General features: G+C 44.2%; 1 protein-coding gene across 1 annotated transcript; it reads left to right on the top strand.

The window, feature by feature from the left end:
- Nucleotides 1–619: 619 nt before the first annotated feature.
- Nucleotides 620–18,246, top strand: LOC308088602 (AN1-type zinc finger protein 5-like). The gene is made up of 6 exons (XM_080433136.1): nt 620–863; nt 8,615–8,776; nt 10,962–11,073; nt 12,885–12,970; nt 15,105–15,248; nt 16,540–18,246. The coding sequence occupies exons 2-6, from the start codon at nt 8,617–8,619 to the stop codon at nt 16,686–16,688; spliced, it is 651 nt and encodes a 216-aa protein (XP_080289262.1). The 5' UTR covers nt 620–863; nt 8,615–8,616; the 3' UTR covers nt 16,689–18,246.
- The last annotated feature ends 2,297 nt before the right edge of the window (nt 18,247–20,543 follow it).

Raw genomic sequence — 20,543 nt, 5'->3', positions numbered from 1 at the left:
ATGTCTTTCAAGCTGCTGTGGCTGTTAATCTACAGTAGTGACATTTGTAGTGTAGTGACCCTGCAGAAGACCCGGCTGTAACTTGCTCCTCCAAGGGAGCTATACGTAGCTCTCTTGGCGTCGCTTGTTACCTGCACGCCGGTCTGCCGAGGCTAGAGACCGGGGTTCGATTCCAGCTCGGTGCACAAAATGCTACATTGGTGTCAGAAGTGGGATACGAACCCACGCCTCCAAGGGAGACTGTTGAAGGGCCTTTATGTGAAAAATTATGAATGATAAATATTTGTTTATATCTACTACTAGCTCAACTAACTAGGGTACTTTCCCCAGTAACTAGATAATTATAGCAGAATAGCTACTTCCCAACACTGATTATGTTATAAATAGTATTTATTTACAGACAGTGAGTTGAATGGTCTACATGGCACTATTGTCTCACCAACAGCATGTTGTTCTGACCTGAAGTAATGAGTCAAGGCAATAAAAGTACCTCATGCGACGGCATTCGGGGGCACCGCGGGCAGCCAATGGTGACACGTTGTTCCAGCGGTGACGTCACGGGTCACTCCCCTTACTAAAGAAGGAAACAAACAGCCAGAGACAGACAGACAGACAGACACCCAGACAGACAGGGAGACAGACACACAGACAGAGAGACAGACGGAATTACAGCTCTCTATTCTCGGTCTCAAACGGAGGACACACCAAGGGAATATAAAGGACATTTAATCTGTTTCCCCACAATTCTTTTGTTTTACCGCTGAAGAACTGCGGATACAAGCTTTTTATTTAAGCTGAAGACTTTGCGGATACAAGCTTTTTTTATTCCTTCTGACTTGGAGAATATAAGGTTTTATATACAGGTGAGGATCTCTCTATGATGGATCGTGTTCTTGTGTGTGTGTGTGTGTGTGTGTGTGTGTGTGTGTGTGTGTGTGTGTGTGTGTGTGTGTGTGTGTGTGTGCGCGAGACTGTGCGTGTGTGGGAAGGGAACTACTGTGTTCAACAAAAGACCATTGTTAGAATTTTTATAATGTTCTCATTTTTTTTGTTTTATTATCTTGTAATAACCTGATCTATAAACCGTTGTGTTTATTCTATTCTATTACACAGAGATCAGACAGAAGGCTCTGTCTCTGTGCTTCTAATAATCACCAGCTCATAAACGTGACCTGTCTGTTGGATAGGAAAAACAAGGGGGGGGGGTGTTGACTATCTGCTTCTTACTGAGGGGGGGGGGGTTAGGTGAAACTAAACACAATGACTGATTCATGTTAAAGAAAAGGATGATTTACTAACTCTATGAGCGTTAGATTGTTGTAACATGTTGGTAAATGTATGGGTGAGATGAGGAGCCATTGTCTGGTTGTGTTGTAGAGATAGAGAAGGATCAGGCCTTTTGTCTGCTCTGTGTCCTAGACTGATCTCTGGACGAGGTTTTATGTTCTACTTTTATTCACTTTAACATGGTTTTCAGTGTATTTAATCCTAATGGACAGAGAGAGGAGTTAGAGGAGGAGTAGGGGGGGGGGCTTTGCTTTCTCTGTCTAAACAGGAAGCTAGAGACTCTTTAGACAAAGGAGAGAAAGAAACAAAGAAACCTAAACATTAAGCCTCTATAGTTTATTGTTCTTTTATAAACATAGTGTAACATTGTATCTTAGATCCAGTTGTAATGATCGATGATCAGATACATTGTATCGTTCTAGTGTCGTCTCTCCCCTGTAGGGCTGTGTGGGCTACAATGTAGCAACTATAGCTCTGCGTCCTTTATTAAAGCTTACTGTAGGGTTTCTCCATCGCTTGCCGAAAGGGAAACAGATCTACTAAAAGTGGTTTGCTTGTAGATCTGTTGTTGTGTGACTGTGTGTAAAGTGATCCATAGGCTGGTGGGATGTGGGGTAAAGCAGGCCTGGATGGAGTGACTCAGTGCTTTAGAAACATGATCTGATGTTCTGCTACCAGGCTAGAGGAGAGAACAATCATCCTTTATGTTGTTGCCCTGAAAACAACCAGCTTTAAATATAAATGACACCCTGTTGACCCCAAAGGCTGGAATTACAATCTAAATGGCGTCATCATCATCATCTATCATAATGTGAGACTTTTCTGTGATCCCTACTATTACTATACTATTACTGCTCAATAACAGTATGTGAGCCTTTTGTTAGAAACACGGTAACGGTGGAGAACATGACTTCCCTTCCCTTCCCCCCTGAAGTCATTTAGATGCTTGTTTTGTGTGTCTTGTTATTGTGAAAGAAAGGTGAACCCCATGTATTACACATCATGGCGTCGTGCTGCTGAAGCATTGAGCCAGAGACTCAATCTATCTGCCAAGTTGATGGAAATCCCCTAACTTACCCTGTCTGTCTGCCTGTCTGCTGTAGGGGTTTCTCCTCTGTCTGTCTGTCTGCTGTAGGGGTTTCTCCTCTGTCTGTCTGTCTGCTGTAGGGGTTTCTCCTCTGTCTGTCTGTCTGTCTGTCTGTCTGCTGTAGGGGTTTCTCCTCTGTCTGTCTGTCTGTCTGTCTGTCTGCTGTAGGGGTTTCTCCTCTGTCTGTCTGTCTGCTGTAGGGGTTTCTCCTCTGTCTGTCTGTCTGCTGTAGGGGTTTCTCCTCTGTCTGTCTGTCTGTCTGTCTGTCTGCTGTAGGGGTTTCTCCTCTGTCTGTCTGTCTGTCTGTCTGTCTGCTGTAGGGGTTTCTCCTCTGTCTGTCTGTCTGTCTGTCTGTCTGTCTGCTGTAGGGGTTTCTCCTCTGTCTGTCTGTCTGTCTGTCTGTCTGTCTGCTGTAGGGGTTTCTCCTCTGTCTGTCTGTCTGTCTGTCTGCTGTAGGGGTTTCTCCTCTGTCTGTCTGTCTGTCTGTCTGTCTGTCTGCTGTAGGGGTTTCTCCTCTGTCTGTCTGTCTGTCTGTCTGCTGGAGGGGTTTCTCCTCTGTCTGTCTGTCTGTCTGCTGTAGGGGCTTCTCATCTGCCTGTCTGTTTGTTTGTGCCTGTCTGTCTGCTGTGGGGGCTTCTTGTCTGTCTGTCTGCTGTGGGGGCTCTGTCTGCCTGCCTACCTGTCTGTCTGTCTGTCTGTCATTCATTCATTCATTCATTCAAACCTTTATTTATTCTCGAAAGACAGTGAGTTTGCCCTCATTTGCAGTGTCTGTCTGCTGTGGGGGCTTCTCCTGTCTGCCTGTCTTCTGTGGGGGCTTCTCCTGTCTGTCTGTCTGTCTGCTTTGGGGGCTTCTCCTCTGCCTGTCTGTCTTCTGTGGGGGCTTCTCCTCTGTCTGCCTACCTGTCTGTCTGTCATTCATTCATTCAAACCTTTATTTATTCTCGAGAGACACTGAGTTTGCCATCATTTGCAGTGTCTGTCTGCTTTGGGGGCTTCTCCTGTCTGTCTGTCTGTCTGTCTGTCTGTCTGTCTGTCTGTCTGTCTGTCTGTCTGTCTGCCTGCCTGCCTGCTGTGGGGGCTTCTCCTGTCTGTCTGCTGTGGGGGCTTCTCCTGTCTGTCTGTCTGCTTTTGGGGGCTTCTCCACTAAACACATTTTTCTGGGGACCCCCTGGAACCCCCCAAGGACCCCTGGGGGTCCCTGGAGCCCACATTGAGAAGCACTGGTGTAGTTTCAGGCTGGTCATTCATTGTGGTGATAAGGAACAGATGTGTGTTGTTTGACTGACAGGTGGGCCCTAAACATGGGCTCCTGACAGCTGAGCTGACTGTCCATTGTTCCATTGTGTCGTTAGAGATGACGACACTTATTACAACCAAGCCCTAACGATGGCCCTAATGATGGCCCTAAGGGCAACTTAAACCTCTGCTGTTGATGACTGGACAAAGACAGTAAAAAAGAAAAAACATAATCTAGTCCTTTAAAAAAAAAAATCTGAACAGAAATGGAAATGGATTTTAGTTTGGTTTGGTTCTCAGATAAATTGGCCAGCTAGATCAGAGGTCTTCAACAGGGGGTCCGGGACCCCTAGGGGTCCTCAGAGTTACTACAGGGGGTCCGCCAAATCTTTGTGTGATGTTTACATTAACCGCTTCAACCAAGCATCCCTATTCTGAGGAGAACTTTAGCCAAAAATAGCAGATCTACATGCACACGAGCTTGTAGATCCGCTATTTTCGGCAAAGTGGTTTGGTATAGGTGGAAAAAAAGAGCAGACTAAGTACAGTGTGAAAGGTCAGGGTTACTAAGTATTGTTTAAATGCATGGTTACATGTCTGGAAATACGCATTAACATGAATCCAACATGATAGTGTTGTGAAACAAAGCCTATGAAATCTATGATTTTTTTTTTCATACAATATATAATGGGGGTCCCTGCTTTATCTCGCTCTCAGCCAAGGGGTCCTTGGCCTGTTTTGTTGAAGACCCCTAAGCTAGATACGATACAGTGGAAACGATAACTGTGTGTGTGCGTGTGTGTGTGTGTGTGTTCGTGAGAGATACCGGTACTGACCCTTTTACAGGCACGCTAACACATGTTGTAATACAAAATGCATTCGTCACTGTCGTGTGTGTGCCTTGCATTTCTCAGCACAGTCAGCAGGCAAACACGTGACACAGTGGGAGAGAGAGAGAGAGAGAGGGAGAGAGAGAGAGAGAGAGCTTTGTGGGTTTTTCCTAGGAAACCCTTTGTTGACACGCCTGTGGTAGCATGCAGGACAGAACAGAACAGAGTGAGAGAGGAGGGGGGGGGGAGACATGGTGTCTCTCTGAAGATTTAACAGGATTTTGTTTGTCCGTTGACTGAGGTCAGGACACCTCCAGGGGTCTGACAGGACATTCTGAAGCAACTGTGCCAGTCTCTCTCTCTCTCTAACTGGAACATTAGTCCTCTTAGCCTGGCTTTTTTACTGCCGTGCCGTGTTTGTATCCGTGAGCAGAATACAGATAAGCCACTGAAAGGCAGGTAGAAGACTAGTGTCACCACCAAGACAGACAGTGTCACCACCAACCAGCAGCAGCTGCTGCTGCTGCTGCCTCGTATACAGCAGCAGGACAACAGGTTCAGGGGTTGTTTATGCTAAAGGAACACGATACTCTGTGGGGGGACTGGGGGTGCGTGTGTGTGTGTGTGTGTGTGTGTAGTGCTGCTGCTGAGCCCTTTGTGGCCTGTTGCCAACGGTTAGTGGGTCTGTTTGTGTAGGAAAAAAAAAAAACGGAACGTCACATGTGTGTCATGGTGCCAGCAGGGGTGGTTAAAGAGGATTTGCTCAATAGTAGGCCTACATCCAAACAGACAGGATATTGCGTACTAACACTAACACATCAAGGCCTTTCCCTCCTAGCTGGCTGCCTGGTGGGGTTGTTTGTGCGTAACGTTGGTTGGTTGGCTCATTGTGTGGGTTTTTTTTGTACGATTGCCTCAGAGAACTTCTCTCCTCTCCCATTACACAACTTCCTGTCCCTGACGTGTAGTGTTTCTGCTGCAGTCAGAGCAAAGCGGAGGCTCTGCAACGTCACGCAAACCTCTCTGTCACGTTTCCACACAACTTAGATCCAGATGCTCCCCTTCCCCTTCTCGTGTGTGTGTGTGGGTGCTTGTGTGTGTGTGTGTGTGTGGGTGGGTGCTTGTGTGTGCTTATGTTACTATTCTTGTCAGGGCCAAACATACCCATGACAAGTATAGTAGAATTTGAGAAATAAGACCAAATGAGGACCATTTTCCCTGGTCCTCACATTAAGAGACATGGTTGTTTTTAAAGGAGTAGTTCACCCCCCAAAAAAATCGTATTTTCTCTCAATTACACTACCCATGAAGCCCGTTTTTATCACGTCTAAGCCAATAATTTGATCGGTAGGAGACACAAAGGAGACTCTTTGTGTCTCCTACCTGAGAGACCGTCGGTTGATAGAAAATAAGTCATTTTTTGGGGTGAACTACTCCTTTTTAAGGTTAAACATGATTTGGGGAGTTAGGATTACAAGTAGAAAATTATTCAGGTTGGGATTATTAGACATTTTTTAGAGGTTAGGTTTAGGGATTGAAGTTAAGAGTTTTCCCTATTTTATACCTGGTTGTGCGGCGATATCACACACACGCTATTCTGTTCTGTCTGTTTTCAGCGCTGTCCTTAAATGTGGATGTCCCCACAGGTATAGCAATACAAACGTGTGTGTGTGTGTGTGTGTGTGTGTGTGTGTGTGTGTGGAAAAATTACGGAGGAAGTTTTGGATTACTGATATCTCTCTCGTGGCGACAGAACCACAGTTAAACGGAACTGTTTAGAAACGGTATTACTCAGAAGAGGCGCTGTGCGTCTGGTCTTGAAACTCGTCGGTTCACCCCGTTCTTCCTCTCTCTGCCAGTAATACTCAGACATGTTCTAGCTCTGTTTCCCTCTCTCTCTCTCTCCTCTGTGTGGGTGACATTATGTGGGTGAGATAAAGTTATAAAAAAACATGTGCCTCTTTTATTACGTGTCTCTCTCTGGCAGGAGGAAACAACGAGGCTGAGGCTGATTGAGAGACATTACCGTCCACACTTATTCATAATGACATATATGGTAATCATCATCATGGCACAAAGTGATGAGTCATGAGTCGTCATAAAACTCTGATGCCAGAGTGGAGTTTAGCAAGAGGTTGGCGGTTCCCTTAGTTAACCCATTAAGACCTGAGTCTGTTTCTACAAATGTCTTCTAAATCAATCTAAAACAATTTTCTGAAAAACGTTTGTTGCTGTATCAGCGGTTCTCAAACGTTTTCATGTCAATACAATTACAATACAATACAATTATATGTATTCTGGCCGCCTCAATTTTTTAAATATATATATATTCAAAGATTTGCACACATTTTCAAGATTTTTCAAAATGAGCAGCTATTTTTGAATAGCCAAAGATAACGGTTATTGAGGTTAAAATCTAAAATGACACAGATGCTGTCCCGGATTGATTGGGTGAAGGGCACAGATCTCACAGATCTCATGTGATTTTTCTCACGTTTTGAACCAGCTGATTCCCAAACCCAGTGGACCGTGAGGACGATACCGCTGGGTCAGCGGGCCCCCAAATAACTGACACAAAAACACTTCAGATTGTAACGATAATAAAGGCTGTGAAGTGAAGGGGTCAGAGGGGTCAGAGGGGTCAGATGATGGACGAGTCTGCAAACGCTTTCGATATAAAAAAAAGAGGGAAAAAAGAAAAGTGGGCTCTGATCCAGAAGAGCTTCATGGGAACCACTGCCTGCCTTCAGGCCATCTCTCACAGATCTCACAGATGTCACACATCTCACGTCTGATTTCCTTAATGTCACAAACAAACCAACATAAAGGGACACTGATGTTTGAGAGACTGTTGTTATGGTCTGATCTGTGTGACCGTCAGACAGAGCCGTGTGCCAGGTTTTCTATGAGCTGTGGGGAGGGGGGGGGGGGGGGTCACTGAACAAAGTTGCGGGACAGAGCATAACGTGGCTCTTCTGCCAGAAGGTGCTGCTGAACCAGAACCACAACCAGAACAACAGTGTGGTTTGTTCCTGTGATGAACTCCTGCAGAGAAGTGTCCTCGTTCAGGACTCTGTTCAGACAGACAGACAGACAGCAGGCCCGGGGGCAGACAGGCAGGCAGACAGACAGGCAGGCAGACAGACAGACAGGCAGACAGACAGACAGACAGGCAGCAGGCCCGGGGCAGACAGGCAGGCTGGCTGATAGACAGACAGACAGCTCTCCTCCTCACATTGTCATAGCACGCTTCTTCTCAACATGGGGCCCAGGGACCCCCTGGGGGGTCCTTGAGGCGGTTTACCAGGTTAATTATAGAATCAGAATAGGTTGAGCCATTTTAACCCTGTGTATACTCTGGCTGTTTTGAGAAGTTTTGAACACAAATCTTATCTCATGACTGAGGGTCCCTGACACAAAGTGTGTTCAGACAGACGGGGGTCCAGCAGCAAAAAATGCAGATCAATTTGGGGATCGATCTAGGACAGGGGTGATGCAACTGTGATGATGGAGAGGGCCACTATATTTCCACACTCACTCCAGAGGAGACACATTGCAAATACTGTCGGGCCATTCTGTCACACAAAAGTAGCAAAAATAGCAGATCTACAAGCTCAAAACGCGTCGCAGTGTGACTTGTTTTGAGCTTGTAGATCTGCTATTTTTGCTATTTTTTTATTGGAATCCTGAAAAGTAACATTTTTATGTAATTTCAAATGCATTTAGTTATACTTATGTTAGCTTTATGAACTTAAATACAAATACATTGGACGTAATTAAAGCGGGTCATGTTTGCATGTTTGCAATCGTAACAGCTGAAATCAATGATGTATCAGTATTCTGATATTAACCTGTGGGCCGCATTAAGTGAAGGTGGGGGCCACATGTGGCCCCCGGGCCGCCAGTTGCCCATGTATGATCCAGGTCTAGGAAGTGTTGTGTTATGAAGCCGTCTGATGAGGACAGACTTAATTTGAGCAGGACTGCAATGTTTCTTTTGTCAGTGAAATGTGTCTTTAACTGTCTTATGACTGCAGCAGATATCTGACTGTTTCATCACTTGTCTCGTGTGCAGAGGGTCACACACACACACACACACACACACACACACACACATTCTAATTCCCTCTCTCTCTCTCTCTCTCTCTCTCTCTCTCTCTCTCTCTCTCAGCGATGGCCCAAGAGACGAACCAGAGCGCGGTGCCCATGCTTTGTGCCACTGGCTGTGGTTTCTATGGCAACCCCAGAACCAATGGCATGTGCTCCGTGTGCTACAAGGACCACCTGACGCGGGGGCAGAGCAGCGACCGCATGAGCCCTATGGGTCCTATGGGTAAGAGACACACACACACACACACACACACACACACACACACACACACACACACACACACACACACACACACACACACACACACAGCGGTGTCCATTTCGTTCTGAATTCATAATTCATCATTGTCGTGAGTCATGAACACCCACAGGGCAATAATCTACCTTTTAATAGCACAAACCTTAGTTATTTTAGGCTGTGTTAACTATAGTGGGAATGGATTGCTACATATAATAGATTCTATAAACCAATGGTTTTCATATCAATATTTGTTTTTTTGGCAAACCTCTCAAAGTGCTACAGGGTTTAAAACATCGGCATAAAACGGCAAAGGCAACCAAAAGGACTACATGAGGGAGACCCTACCAGGCTAACGGGCAGTGTTGATTTTGACAGCAAATTTTGATTTAGTTTTAGTCAATATAGTCTTTTGAATAAAATTCCATTTAGTTTTAGTCATATTTTAGTCACCTGAGATGTTCTAGTTTTAGTCGACTAAATATCTTAAGATTATAGTCGACTAAATCTACAGTTGATTTAGTCGAGTACAATGTATGTTGGCGGTGCCTTGATGGCGTCGTAATGGCTGGTTTTACACTTGGTTGCATGCTGAAAATAGCAGATCTACAAGCTCACAACGTGTCGCGCTGCGGCGCGTTGTGAGCTTGTAGATCTGCTATTTTCAGAGGGCAACACCCACGGGCAAAGAACATAAAAAAAAATTTGTCAACGAAATCTACACTGTTAACCCTCGTAGGGTCCTCGGGTCCTTTTGACCCGGTTTAACATTTTCAACATGAATTAAACGTATGTAAACATTTTTTGTTCTCTATGAAACTTCTTCTATTTGCCTTATTTACTGTACTAAACATGTGATATGAAAATGAAAATTTTCATTTTCATGAAAATGAAAATCTTCACACAGGGCCTTCGGGTCAAAGTGACCCGAAGGCCCTGGGTGTGACTAAAACACGAAGACCCTACGAGGGTTAAAGAGTCGAATTAAAAACTAGGTCAAATCAGGGCATAGACTAAATGGAGGGAAAAAAGCCCAAGAATGCAACAAAATGGTTTACGAGCCAATTGTCAAACAAAAGTCATACATTATTTAGCACGGCTTTTGTATTTACATTTTTAATTCAGGGCATCATCTACATGTCTCAGCTGGAGGCTAAAGAGGGAGGACATTGTTTTTATCTCCTCTCTCTCTCTCTCTCTCTCTCTCTGCCCTCTACCCTCCCTGTTGTTCCTCTCACTGTAATGAAAGACAGCTGTTTGCTACATGACAATGTACTGTGTGTGTGTGTGTGTGTGTGTGTGTGTGTGTGTGTGTGTGTGTGTGTGTGTGTGTGTGTGTGTGTGTGTGTGTGTGTGTGGTGGGGGTTCACTCCCTCTCAAACCCCTCTAGGGGTCAAATGCTGCTGTTTTCCTTTCCAACATGTCTCTGGTAGAACCTCCTGCTAGAACTAGCCTTTTATGGACGACTTATTCGTTGCTGTCGGGCGGAAAGGGGGGGGGGGGGGGGCTGTGTTTCAATGGATCCAATGTAGTTATTATTTAGTCACAAAGCTCTTGTTAATACTTTTCAGTGGTTCAATATGTATGAAACCCGCAGACGTATTTAACCACTTTCAGATTTTGCTTTTCAGAGATTTTTCTAAACTAGCAAAAATAGCTGCTCTACAAGCAGTGTTGCCAGATTCTGTGAGAGAAACAAGCAACCAGGTCTAGGAAAACCAGCCCAAAAGAAGCGACTATGGGCCACATGAGCACTTTAACATATACATCAGCTATTTGAAAATAGCAGATCTACAAGCTCACAACGCGTCGCATCGCGACACGTTGTGAGCTTGTAGATCTGCTATTTTCAAATAAAATCTTGCAGGGCAACCATGTCTACAAGCTCCTTTGAAAATAAATTAGGCTCAATGCTCAATAGATCCTATTATTGATGTTTTTGTGTTGGCGCTGTAGTATGATCACGTAGGGGCGTTAATTTACGAAAACAAACTTAAAATACAGAGATGAGAGGTTGCAGAAACCTCTCAACCTCTCCCGACAGCAGCGAAATATGGGTTTTGATATATTTTGGGTTAATAGTCCAGCCCTCGGAACAGATTTAATCTCTTGCTTTGTGTTTTTTTTTTCACGTCTCATCATCGTCTTGTCTCTTTGTCTCCCCCTACAGGCGGCGCTGCTAGTGCTGCCTCAGAGGCCTCGGCCATGCTGAGACTAGAAGCCAGTCTAGCCGCCAAGGTGGACGCCTCGCCTGTCTCACTCTCTGCAGCAGACATGTCTAGGTCAGTTCTGTCGCCTGTCTCACTCTCTGCAGCAGACATGTCTAGGTCAGTTCTCTCGCCTGTCTCACTCTCTGCAGCAGACATGTCTAGGTCAGTTCTATCGCCTGTCTCACTCTCTGCAGCAGACATGTCTAGGTCAGTTCTCTCGCCTGTCTCACTCTCTGCAGCAGACATGTCTAGGTCAGTTCTATCACCTGTCTCACTCTCTGCAGCAGACATGTCTAGGTCAGTTCTATCGCCTGTCTCACTCTCTGCAGCAGACATGTCTAGGTCAGTTCTATCACCTGTCTCACTCTCTGCGGCAGACATGTCTAGGTCAGTTCTATCGCCTGTCTCACTCTCTGCAGCAGACATGTCTAGGTCAGTTCTCTCGCCTGTCTCACTCTCTGCAGCAGACATGTCTAGGTCAGTTCTATCGCCTGTCTCACTCTCTGCAGCAGACATGTCTAGGTCAGTTCTCTGAAGGCATTAACCCATTAAGACCTGAAGCCGATTCTACAAAATGTCTTCTAAATCCTAACAGTATTCTAAAAAAAACGCATGTTTCTATATCAGTGGTGCTCAAACTTTTTCATGTCAATGACCCCCAAAATTATATGTATTTGGCCGCCGACACCCATCTCAAAATGTTTTGTTCCAGGGACCCCCCAGAAGAAAAGATTTGAGTTAAAAATGTTAAAACAATATATATTCAAAGATTTGCACACATTTTCACGCTTTTTCTAAAATAGCAGATCTACAAGCTCGTAGCGCGGCACTCGGTATGAGCGCGCTACGAGCTTGTATATCTGCTATTTTTGAATAGCCCAAAGTGTAAAATAATGCTTTTTTAGCTCAAATCAAAAAGTGACACAGATGCGTTCCAGATGGTTCTCTATGTTTTAGTCGCCCCATGGAGCCCGTCCCATTCGGATGCTATCAACGCATTGAATGGGACATTATCACGTTTTATAGTAGGCGACACACTGACCTACCCACCATTTATCAGACCATTCATTGGGTGTAATCAGGACATACTGACCTACTGACCTACTGACGGAGATGACTTATATAAAGTTAAGTTTAGGTTTTGGTTCTGGACCGTGACGGAGGCGCGCAGTCTCAAGCGAACTGGAGCCACGTGAGGGACCACCGAGGGAGCTTAAAGCGAGCGAGTCGCCGGCCCGAACGTTGCGACGTTCGCTTGAGCCACCTCAGCACCGTCCGAGTTATGTACCGATAGGCACAGAATGGTAAATCATGTTGTGGGGACTGCTCCGCCTCCGGGTAGGTCAGTATCTCCTGATTACGCCCAATGAATGGTCTGATAAATGACAGGTAGGTCAGTATGTCGCCTACATCGCCCATTCAATGGTCTGATAAAACGTGATAATGTCCCATTCAATGCATCGATAGCATTCGAAGCCGGTGTGGAGACTTGAATTCATGGATATTAATTAGTTTTTGTTGCATTCCTAAGACAATAATTTGAGAGACAAAGGAGACTCTTTGTGTCTCCTACCGGAACCGCTGCCAGTCATCAAATTATTGGCTTATAGGAATGAGAGAAAAACAAATTATTATCCATGAATTCAAGTCTCCATGAGGTGACTCATCGATAGAAAAATACTCATTTTGGGGGTGAACTATCCCTTTAACTAATCCCCTTGTCCTTCAACTCGCATCAAAATAACTGAGAGTTCATTCAGTACTTTATATTTAGCACAGAACAAGGTGTGAGTCAAAGAGAGAAGGAAAAAAGGCTGTCAGGTGTGTTGCCTTGCATTGTGTCCCGACTTATCCCGCTTCCTGTCTCTCTCATCTCCCTGTAGAACTATTCAAGGCTCTCTTCCGGTGACTCAGCAAATGACAGAGATGAGCATCTCGAGAGAGAACAAGCCGGAACCCCTAGAGCCTGGTAAGACACGCGCGCACACACACACACACACACACACACACACACACACACACACACACACACACACACACACACACACACACACACACACACACACACACACACACACACACACACACACACACACACACACACACACACACACACACACACACACACACACACACACACACACACAGTGTCCCACTGGGCAGACACACAGACCCTCTAAAGCAGTGGCTCTCAAACTGTTTCATGTCAAGGACCTCCAAAATAATATGTATTTGGCTGCGGACCCCCATCTCAAAACATTTTGTTCCAGGGACCTCCCAGAAGCAAAGATTTGAGTTACAAATGTTCACTTTAAAAATATATATATATTCAATTTTTTTTGCAGATCTACAAGCTCATGGCGTGGCCATGCTATGAGCTTGTATATCTGCTATTTTTGAAGGTTAAAATTATGGTGATGCTAATTTAGCTGGCGACCCCCTGGTACCCCCCCACTTTGTTTTCCTTTCCAACATGGACCCCACTTTGAGAACCACTGCTCTAGTCTCAAGGCAGACATTGCTCGGTGCGTGTGACCCACTTCAGGGGCTGGAGGTTTATTTTCGACGTTGCCCTCTCGCATACCTTCGACCCACAGCTATCACTTTTCCTTGACGGCCTCCTAAGATATAGAGGAGGCCGTCTAGCAGTGGTGGAAAAAGTACTCAAATGTTTTACTTAAGTAAAAGTATCGATGCTGCAATGTAGAAGTACTCTGCTACAAGTAAGAGTCCGGAATTCAAAATTTACTTGAGTAAAAGTACAAAAGTATTGGTATCAAAATGTACTTAAAGTACCAAAAGTAAAAGTAGTAACATGTTTGAAAATAGCAGATCTACAAGCTCACAATGCGCCGCGATGCGACACATTGTGAGCTTGTAGATAGGCTATTAATAGCCTATGTATAAAATAGGGCTTAAGTGGTTAATGTATGTTTTATAATGTAATAATTTATATCTGCAAAGTAACTAGTAGTAACTAAAGTTTTCAAATAATTGTAGTGGAGTAAAAGTACAATATTTGCCTCTGAGATGTAGTGGAGTAGAAGTAAAAGTATTGAAAATTGGAAATACTCCAGGAAAGTAAAAGTGCCTCAAAATTGTACTTAAGTAAAGTACTTGAGTAAATGTACTTAGTTACTTTACACCACTGCTGTCTAGAAATAAAAGCCTGCTTCATAAAAAGACCTCCTGGCTGCAGTGGAGGCTGGAGGGCCGTTGAGATTCTTCGATGCCCTCGGCGTGCCAAACGCTTTCTCAGAACGGCACGCTGTCCTCTGCCAAGCATATCATCTCTGTGTCGGGGTGGAAAAACTCGTACGTCCAAAAACTGTTTACTCTTCAGGGATTCAAATTCAAAAACATCCAAAAAAGTAGCGGATCTACAAGCTCTCCGCCTTTTCAAGCTTGTGGATCTACTACTTTTGATACTTTTTGTGTGACGCCGTAGTTATGATCAAGTAGGGCGTTTAATTAACGCGTTAAAAAACACAAACAGTCAGAATATGGAGATGAGAGGTTTCTGCAACGGTATAGGGTTCATGTTGTGGGAGGGGCCTAAGCAGAGGTGGTGACAGGGTACAGTTGCAGCCAATTGCAGTAACACAACCCTGGATATATCCACTTGAACCCTAGCGCCCCTATTCTGGGTGGGGGGGTGGGAGGGGGGCATTCGCCGGAAGTAGACGATCTACAAGTTCACAGCACTGCCACTCTGTGAATTTCAACAGAAAAAAAAAATGTCTCTCAGTGGATAGAAATGACCCCAAAAAAAATAAACGTGACGCCAAAGCCGTTACAATTCATTCAAATGTTGCTTTACACACTATCGCAGATAACGAACGGTAAACCATGCATTTATCCCATTCATCCACCCCATTTTTGGCCCGATAATGACATGCACCAGAATAGGAACGCCAGAGGGTCAACGTGGTTTAAGAGAAGTTGCTCTTGCCTGAGAATGGGAGGAGATGTGGTCGTCTACACCCACCACAGGCCAACATGTGACCAGGACCACAGTAAACATGGGAACTGGCACAAAAAAAAAGAAAACGTGCCGTAAGTATTTTTGGTGTCTGATGTGTTCTTCTTCCTTCTCGTTGTAGTTGTGAGCCAGCCCACTGCGTCTAGTGCCAGCCCCGTAGCTTCTTCTTCTTCTTCTGCTTCCGGCGCCGAGGACGGCAAGGGGGACGGGAACAAACCCAAGAAGGCCCGGTGCTTCATGTGCCGCAAGAAGGTCGGACTGACAGGTGAGCCTGGGAAACAATTAACATTTTTGGCATTTAGCAAGTGGAAAAGTATTGATAATGTTTTAAATCAGGGGTCTTCAACAGGGGGTCCGGGACTCCTAGGGGGTCGTCAGAGATACTGACTTCAAGCCTAGAATCCCTATTCTGAGGGGAACGTTAGCCAAAAATAGCAGATCTACAAGCTTGTAGATCGGCTATTTTGGGCAAAGAGTTTTGATGTAGAGGGGAAAAAGAGCAGATCAAGTACAGAGCCAACGGTCACGTTTACCAAGTATTGAGGGTTTCAGTGGTTAAATGTCTGAAATAAACAAAAAACATGAACTCACACAACACTTGATAGTCTATGAAGCTATCTATGAAATCTATGAAAAGGTTTAATCTGCAACATAACTTTACACAATATGTAGTGGGGGTCCTTGGGCTTCATCTCTCTCTCAGGGGTCCTTGGCCTGAAAAACGTTGAAGACCCCCGTTTTAAATGATTTGTTAAAATGTTCTGCTATAACGACATGCCCAAAAATAGGGGTTGCCATGCAGGCAGGAATTGGTTCTAATAGATCTGCTTATTCATGTCTCTTGATTGTCTCAGACTGTGTCAGTGTAATGTGAGTCACGGTACATTTGGTGTTAACCCTTTAAGACCGGGGGACGCATCTGTGTAACCACTTTATCCATATTTTATACTTTTGGCTATTAAAAAATAGCAGATATACAAGCTCATAGCGCGGCACCGAGTGCCGCGCTATGAGCTTGTAGATCTGCTATTTTTTTTTAAATCGTGTTTTTTTTTTGCAAATCTTTGAATATATATATCTATAAAGCAATTGTTTTTTACTCAAATCTTTGCTTCTGGGGGTCCCTGGATTTTTTTTTTTTTGAGATGGGGGTCCGCAGCCAAATACATATCGTTGTGGGGCTCCTTGACACTGACATTAATATTATAGCAACATAAGTGTTTCAGAAAACTGTTTTAAACTGATTTAGAAGACATTTGTAGAATCCCCAGAAGCAATAACATTTTAGCTAGAAATGCTCGCTTTAAATATATATATATTCAAAGATTTGCACAACATTTTTCACGATTTTTCAAAAATGGCAGATCTACAAGCTCATAGCGCGGCACTCGGTGCCGCGCTATGAGCTGGTAGATCTGCTATTTTTGAATAGCCCAACGAAATCTAAAAATGACACACAGATGCGTTCTCAGGTCTTAAAGAGTTAAAAAACACCTGGTTCAAACAGCTGTTGACCTTTTTGTGACCTCCGTGTGTTTTTTGCTCGCTGCCCCCAGGGTTCGACTGCCGCTGTGGCAACCTGTTCTGCGGGATCCATCGGTACTCCGACAAGCACAACTGTCCCTACGACTACAAGGCCGAGGCCGCCGCCAAGATCCGCAAAGAGAACCCCGTGGTGGTCGCCGACAAGATCCAGAGAATATAAGAGGAGCCCCGTGGTTGGTCGCTGACGAGATCCCAGAGAATATTAGAGGAGGAGCAGCAACGGCCACGACGACATAAAACCATGATGAAAAAACCTTTTGACTAAAGACTGGAGTATGAGTGCGAACATTGGACATGAACACTGGCATGGGGGTGGTTAACAAAGGATTTAAAAGAAAAAAACACACAAAGGACTCGATCTTTAAGATGCTGCCTCGAGAAAAAAAATTAAGGAAAAGAGAAGAAAAAAAGTAAAAGGTCCTGTTTGAGGACGATGCATGAATGATCACTTTTCTCCTTTATTTTTTGATGAATTCATTAGTTTGTTTTATCCTACCTTTTCCTGTGGTGTGTCTTTGCCGCTCTTTTGATCGTTTTTCTTTTCTTTTAATTTTTTTTTTTTTTTAAAAGAATATGTATCGTCTTATTATTACAGAGCAGCCCAGGTGAACTGTGCTAGATATGCTGTGCTCCTCTCTCACCTAAAACCAGGCGCCATTTTGTGCCAAACCGCAGGGCAGCCATTTTGTTTTGACCATGTCAACGCGTGGCATAAATCTTGACGGGTCTTTCAACCTTTTGCATTCAGATGTCACAACAACAACAACAACATCAACAACATCAACGCCAGAGCTGTGGCCCTCCGTTCCGTTCTGTGACCCTTTCGTTCTGTGTTCCGTTTAGTATTGAAGTCAGATGACAACTAACGCCCCACTATGCACAAGGGGCTTTGTGTCGATTTGTCTCTGTCTCTCCTAGCTTTACCTACCTCACAGCCGAATGCTTCAATCTTCATTTCTCTTCCCCGCTCGACTCCTCTCTTTTTCTCAGAATCTCATCAAGAGAGCCTGGGACAAAAAAAACGACGGGTCATTGTGACCCGCACGTTTTTCTACTCTGAGCCAGCCGTTCCTCGGCGACTCTGAGACAGCACGCCCCCGCCTGCGGGGCTGCAGGTCATCTCGACCGCCATGACGACCTGATCGAGGTCGTTCGTGTTTCGAGAGGCGAAAGGCGTCATAGAAAAATAATCGGGGACAGAATAACTACTTCAATTTGCCACTGGCTCTTTATCGCTGAACTTGTGAGTGACGGTAATGTGGTGAAGGAGGCTCCCCTGCTGCTCTGAGCTCAGATTGTAGGCCATGCCGTTCACACTGGAAGCCCAAATCAGATGTTTTGTTAATATCCAGATTGCAATCAGATTGTTTTTTTTATGAAGAACCACATAATAAACAAGATTTTTGTCATCAGATATTAATCTAATTTCAAACCACCTAGAAATGTGGTTCAAATCTGATTCGCAAAAATCGTATCTGATTTCCAAACTTGTGTCTCAAGTCTTGTGCCAAAAATAGTCGATCTAGCAGCTCGCCGTGAGCTTGTAGATCAGCTATTCTTGGCACCTGAATAGCCTACACTAATCCAACGTGATCCCTTGCAAATGACAGTGTGGACGGTCAGTACCTAAAGATCAGATCTGAGAGACTACAGATCAGATCGGCCTGCAGTCATGGACTCTGTTGATAGCTCGGGGCGGAGGGCTGGTTTAAGGTGATCCTGGGGGGCCGGAGGGGAGGGGAAAGCACCGCCTCTCTCCCTGGGGGGCTCACTGTATGTGGAGGGGGGGGGGGGGGGTGTGGATGAATGGAATAAATGCATGGGTTACCGTTCGTTATCTGCAATAGTGTGTAAAGCAACATTTGAATGAATTGTAACGGCTTTGGCGTCACTCGACTAGTGTTTATTTTTTGGGGTCATTTCTATCCACTGAGTTTTTTTGTTTCCTGTTGAAATTATTTTTCACTTTCTATTTTTATTTTCCGTTGGTTATAGTACTGATGTTAGCACATGTATTCAGTGCGTTCGTGGAATTAGGGTATGTGAGCCATGCTATGTATTATTATTTTTGTATGTATGCGGCGCTAACAGAAAGTTTGTGTGAGCACAGATTGGTCTGTGTGTGTGTGTGTGTGTGTGTGTGTGTGTGTGTGTGTGTGTGTGTGTGTGTGTGTGTGTGTGTGTGTGTGTGTGTGTGTGTGTGTGTGTGTGTGTGTGTGTGTGTGTGTGTGTGTGTGAACCCTTTGGTCTGTGGAGCTAGCCGGTTTTAACAGCACATGTTTACAGGACTTCCGGAGCATGCCGAGTTAGATTTATGAGAAATACTACACCTGGACTTAGATGTAATTTCAATTCTCATCTCTCTCTTCTTAACAGCTGTTGATCTGTGTGTGTGTGTGTGTGTGTGTGTGTGTGTCTGCAATAGAGCACTGTAGACAAGTGTGAGTGTGTGTTTGTGTGCGCGTGTGCGTGCATGTGCACGTACCAGGTGTGAGAAGTGTGATGTTTTCATGGCTGCCTGAGATGTGGAAAACAAAATGTTTGTAACTTGTGTTGATCCTGTTTTTTTTTCTCTTCCTGTGAGGATGTGAGTTTGTTTTCCTTTTCTTTTTCATTTAAAAGAAAGAAAAAAACAACTGTATGTATCCGTTTGAGGTCCCCCCCCCCTTATGATTCTTAGTTATATGCAAATTTGTACAAAAAAAGAAAAAACAACAAACTGTGTTGATATTTATGTATTACATATAATCTTGCTATCCAGCATTACAGCAGAATTGTATCATGTAAATAAAACCATGTACAGAGAGACATTACAAACGCCTCGTCATGTCGTCCATTCTGCAGGATTTATAATGACATGTTTTGGTCTAAAATTATATCTGTGTCATACAATGCTATGCCACTCTTATCAATGGGTCAGGTTTAAAATCTTTCCATTGTTTTTAGTATTTTGTGCCGATTCATTCATGCAGGCGTACACAGCGAATCTGGAAATAACGTTTGAAACGTTCATTGAATGTTGTTGGAAAAGGAATCCAACTGGAGATGTTGCCATTATGTGATTGTCGTGTTATCGTGTCTGAGCTACGCGTGATTATGAATCCCACCAACGTTATAGGATATAGACCCGTCTGATTGGCTCCCTGGCAGGCATAGTTTTACTGAGGTTAGGGTTAAGGTTAGGTTTAGGCATAGTTTTACTGAGGTTAAGGTTAGGTTTAGGCATAGTTTTACTGAGGTTAAGGTTAGGTTTAGACATAGTTTTACTGAGGTTAAGGTGAGGTTTAGGCATAGTTTTACTGAGGTTAAGGTTAGGTTTAGGCATAGTTTTACTGAGGTTAAGGTTAGGTTTAGACATAGTTTTACTGAGGTTAAGGTTAGGTTTAAGCATATAGTTTTACTGAGGTTAAGGTTAGGTTTAGGCATAGTTTTACTGAGGTTAAGGTTAGGTTTAAACATAGTTTTACTGAGGTTAAGGTTAGGTTTAGGCATAGTTTTACTGAGGTTAAGGTTAGGTTTAGACATAGTTTTACTGAGGTTAAGGTTAGGTTTAGGCATAGTTTTACTGAGGTTAAGGTTAGGTTTACTACTACTGGCCAATCACAGCGGGTTTTGCCTAGAAATGAAGTGGGATCTATAATAACGCCTGAGCTACCAGTACATCCTCATGGATTAACCCATTCAATCCTGGAACACATCTGTGTCATTGATTGATCGAATACTTTATTAGCAGTTTGCAAAAAAAAAAAAAGAAGGAAAGTACAGTTCAATACAAGGTCTGCTAAGAGGATTTTAAACCCAAGAAAGCCTATGGCTTGTTTCCATTGAGGTCCTTTGTACTCAATTCATCGAAAAAACACTGTATAGTAAGTTGGAATATGGAGATAAGAGGTTTCTGCCCCGACAGCGACGATATGCTTTGGGTTTCAAGCAGGAAACGTTTGTTTGGGAGCCTCTGATCCTAACGCTCTGCTTATCTAGGCCAAGGCAAGAGACAAAGGTTGGCACCACGCTG

This window comes from Gymnoscopelus braueri, assembly GCF_963280865.1.
Source record: "Gymnoscopelus braueri genome assembly, chromosome: 7".
Classification (NCBI taxonomy): Eukaryota; Metazoa; Chordata; class Actinopteri; order Myctophiformes; family Myctophidae; genus Gymnoscopelus; species Gymnoscopelus braueri.
This window is presented reverse-complemented; position numbering and strand designations above follow the sequence as displayed.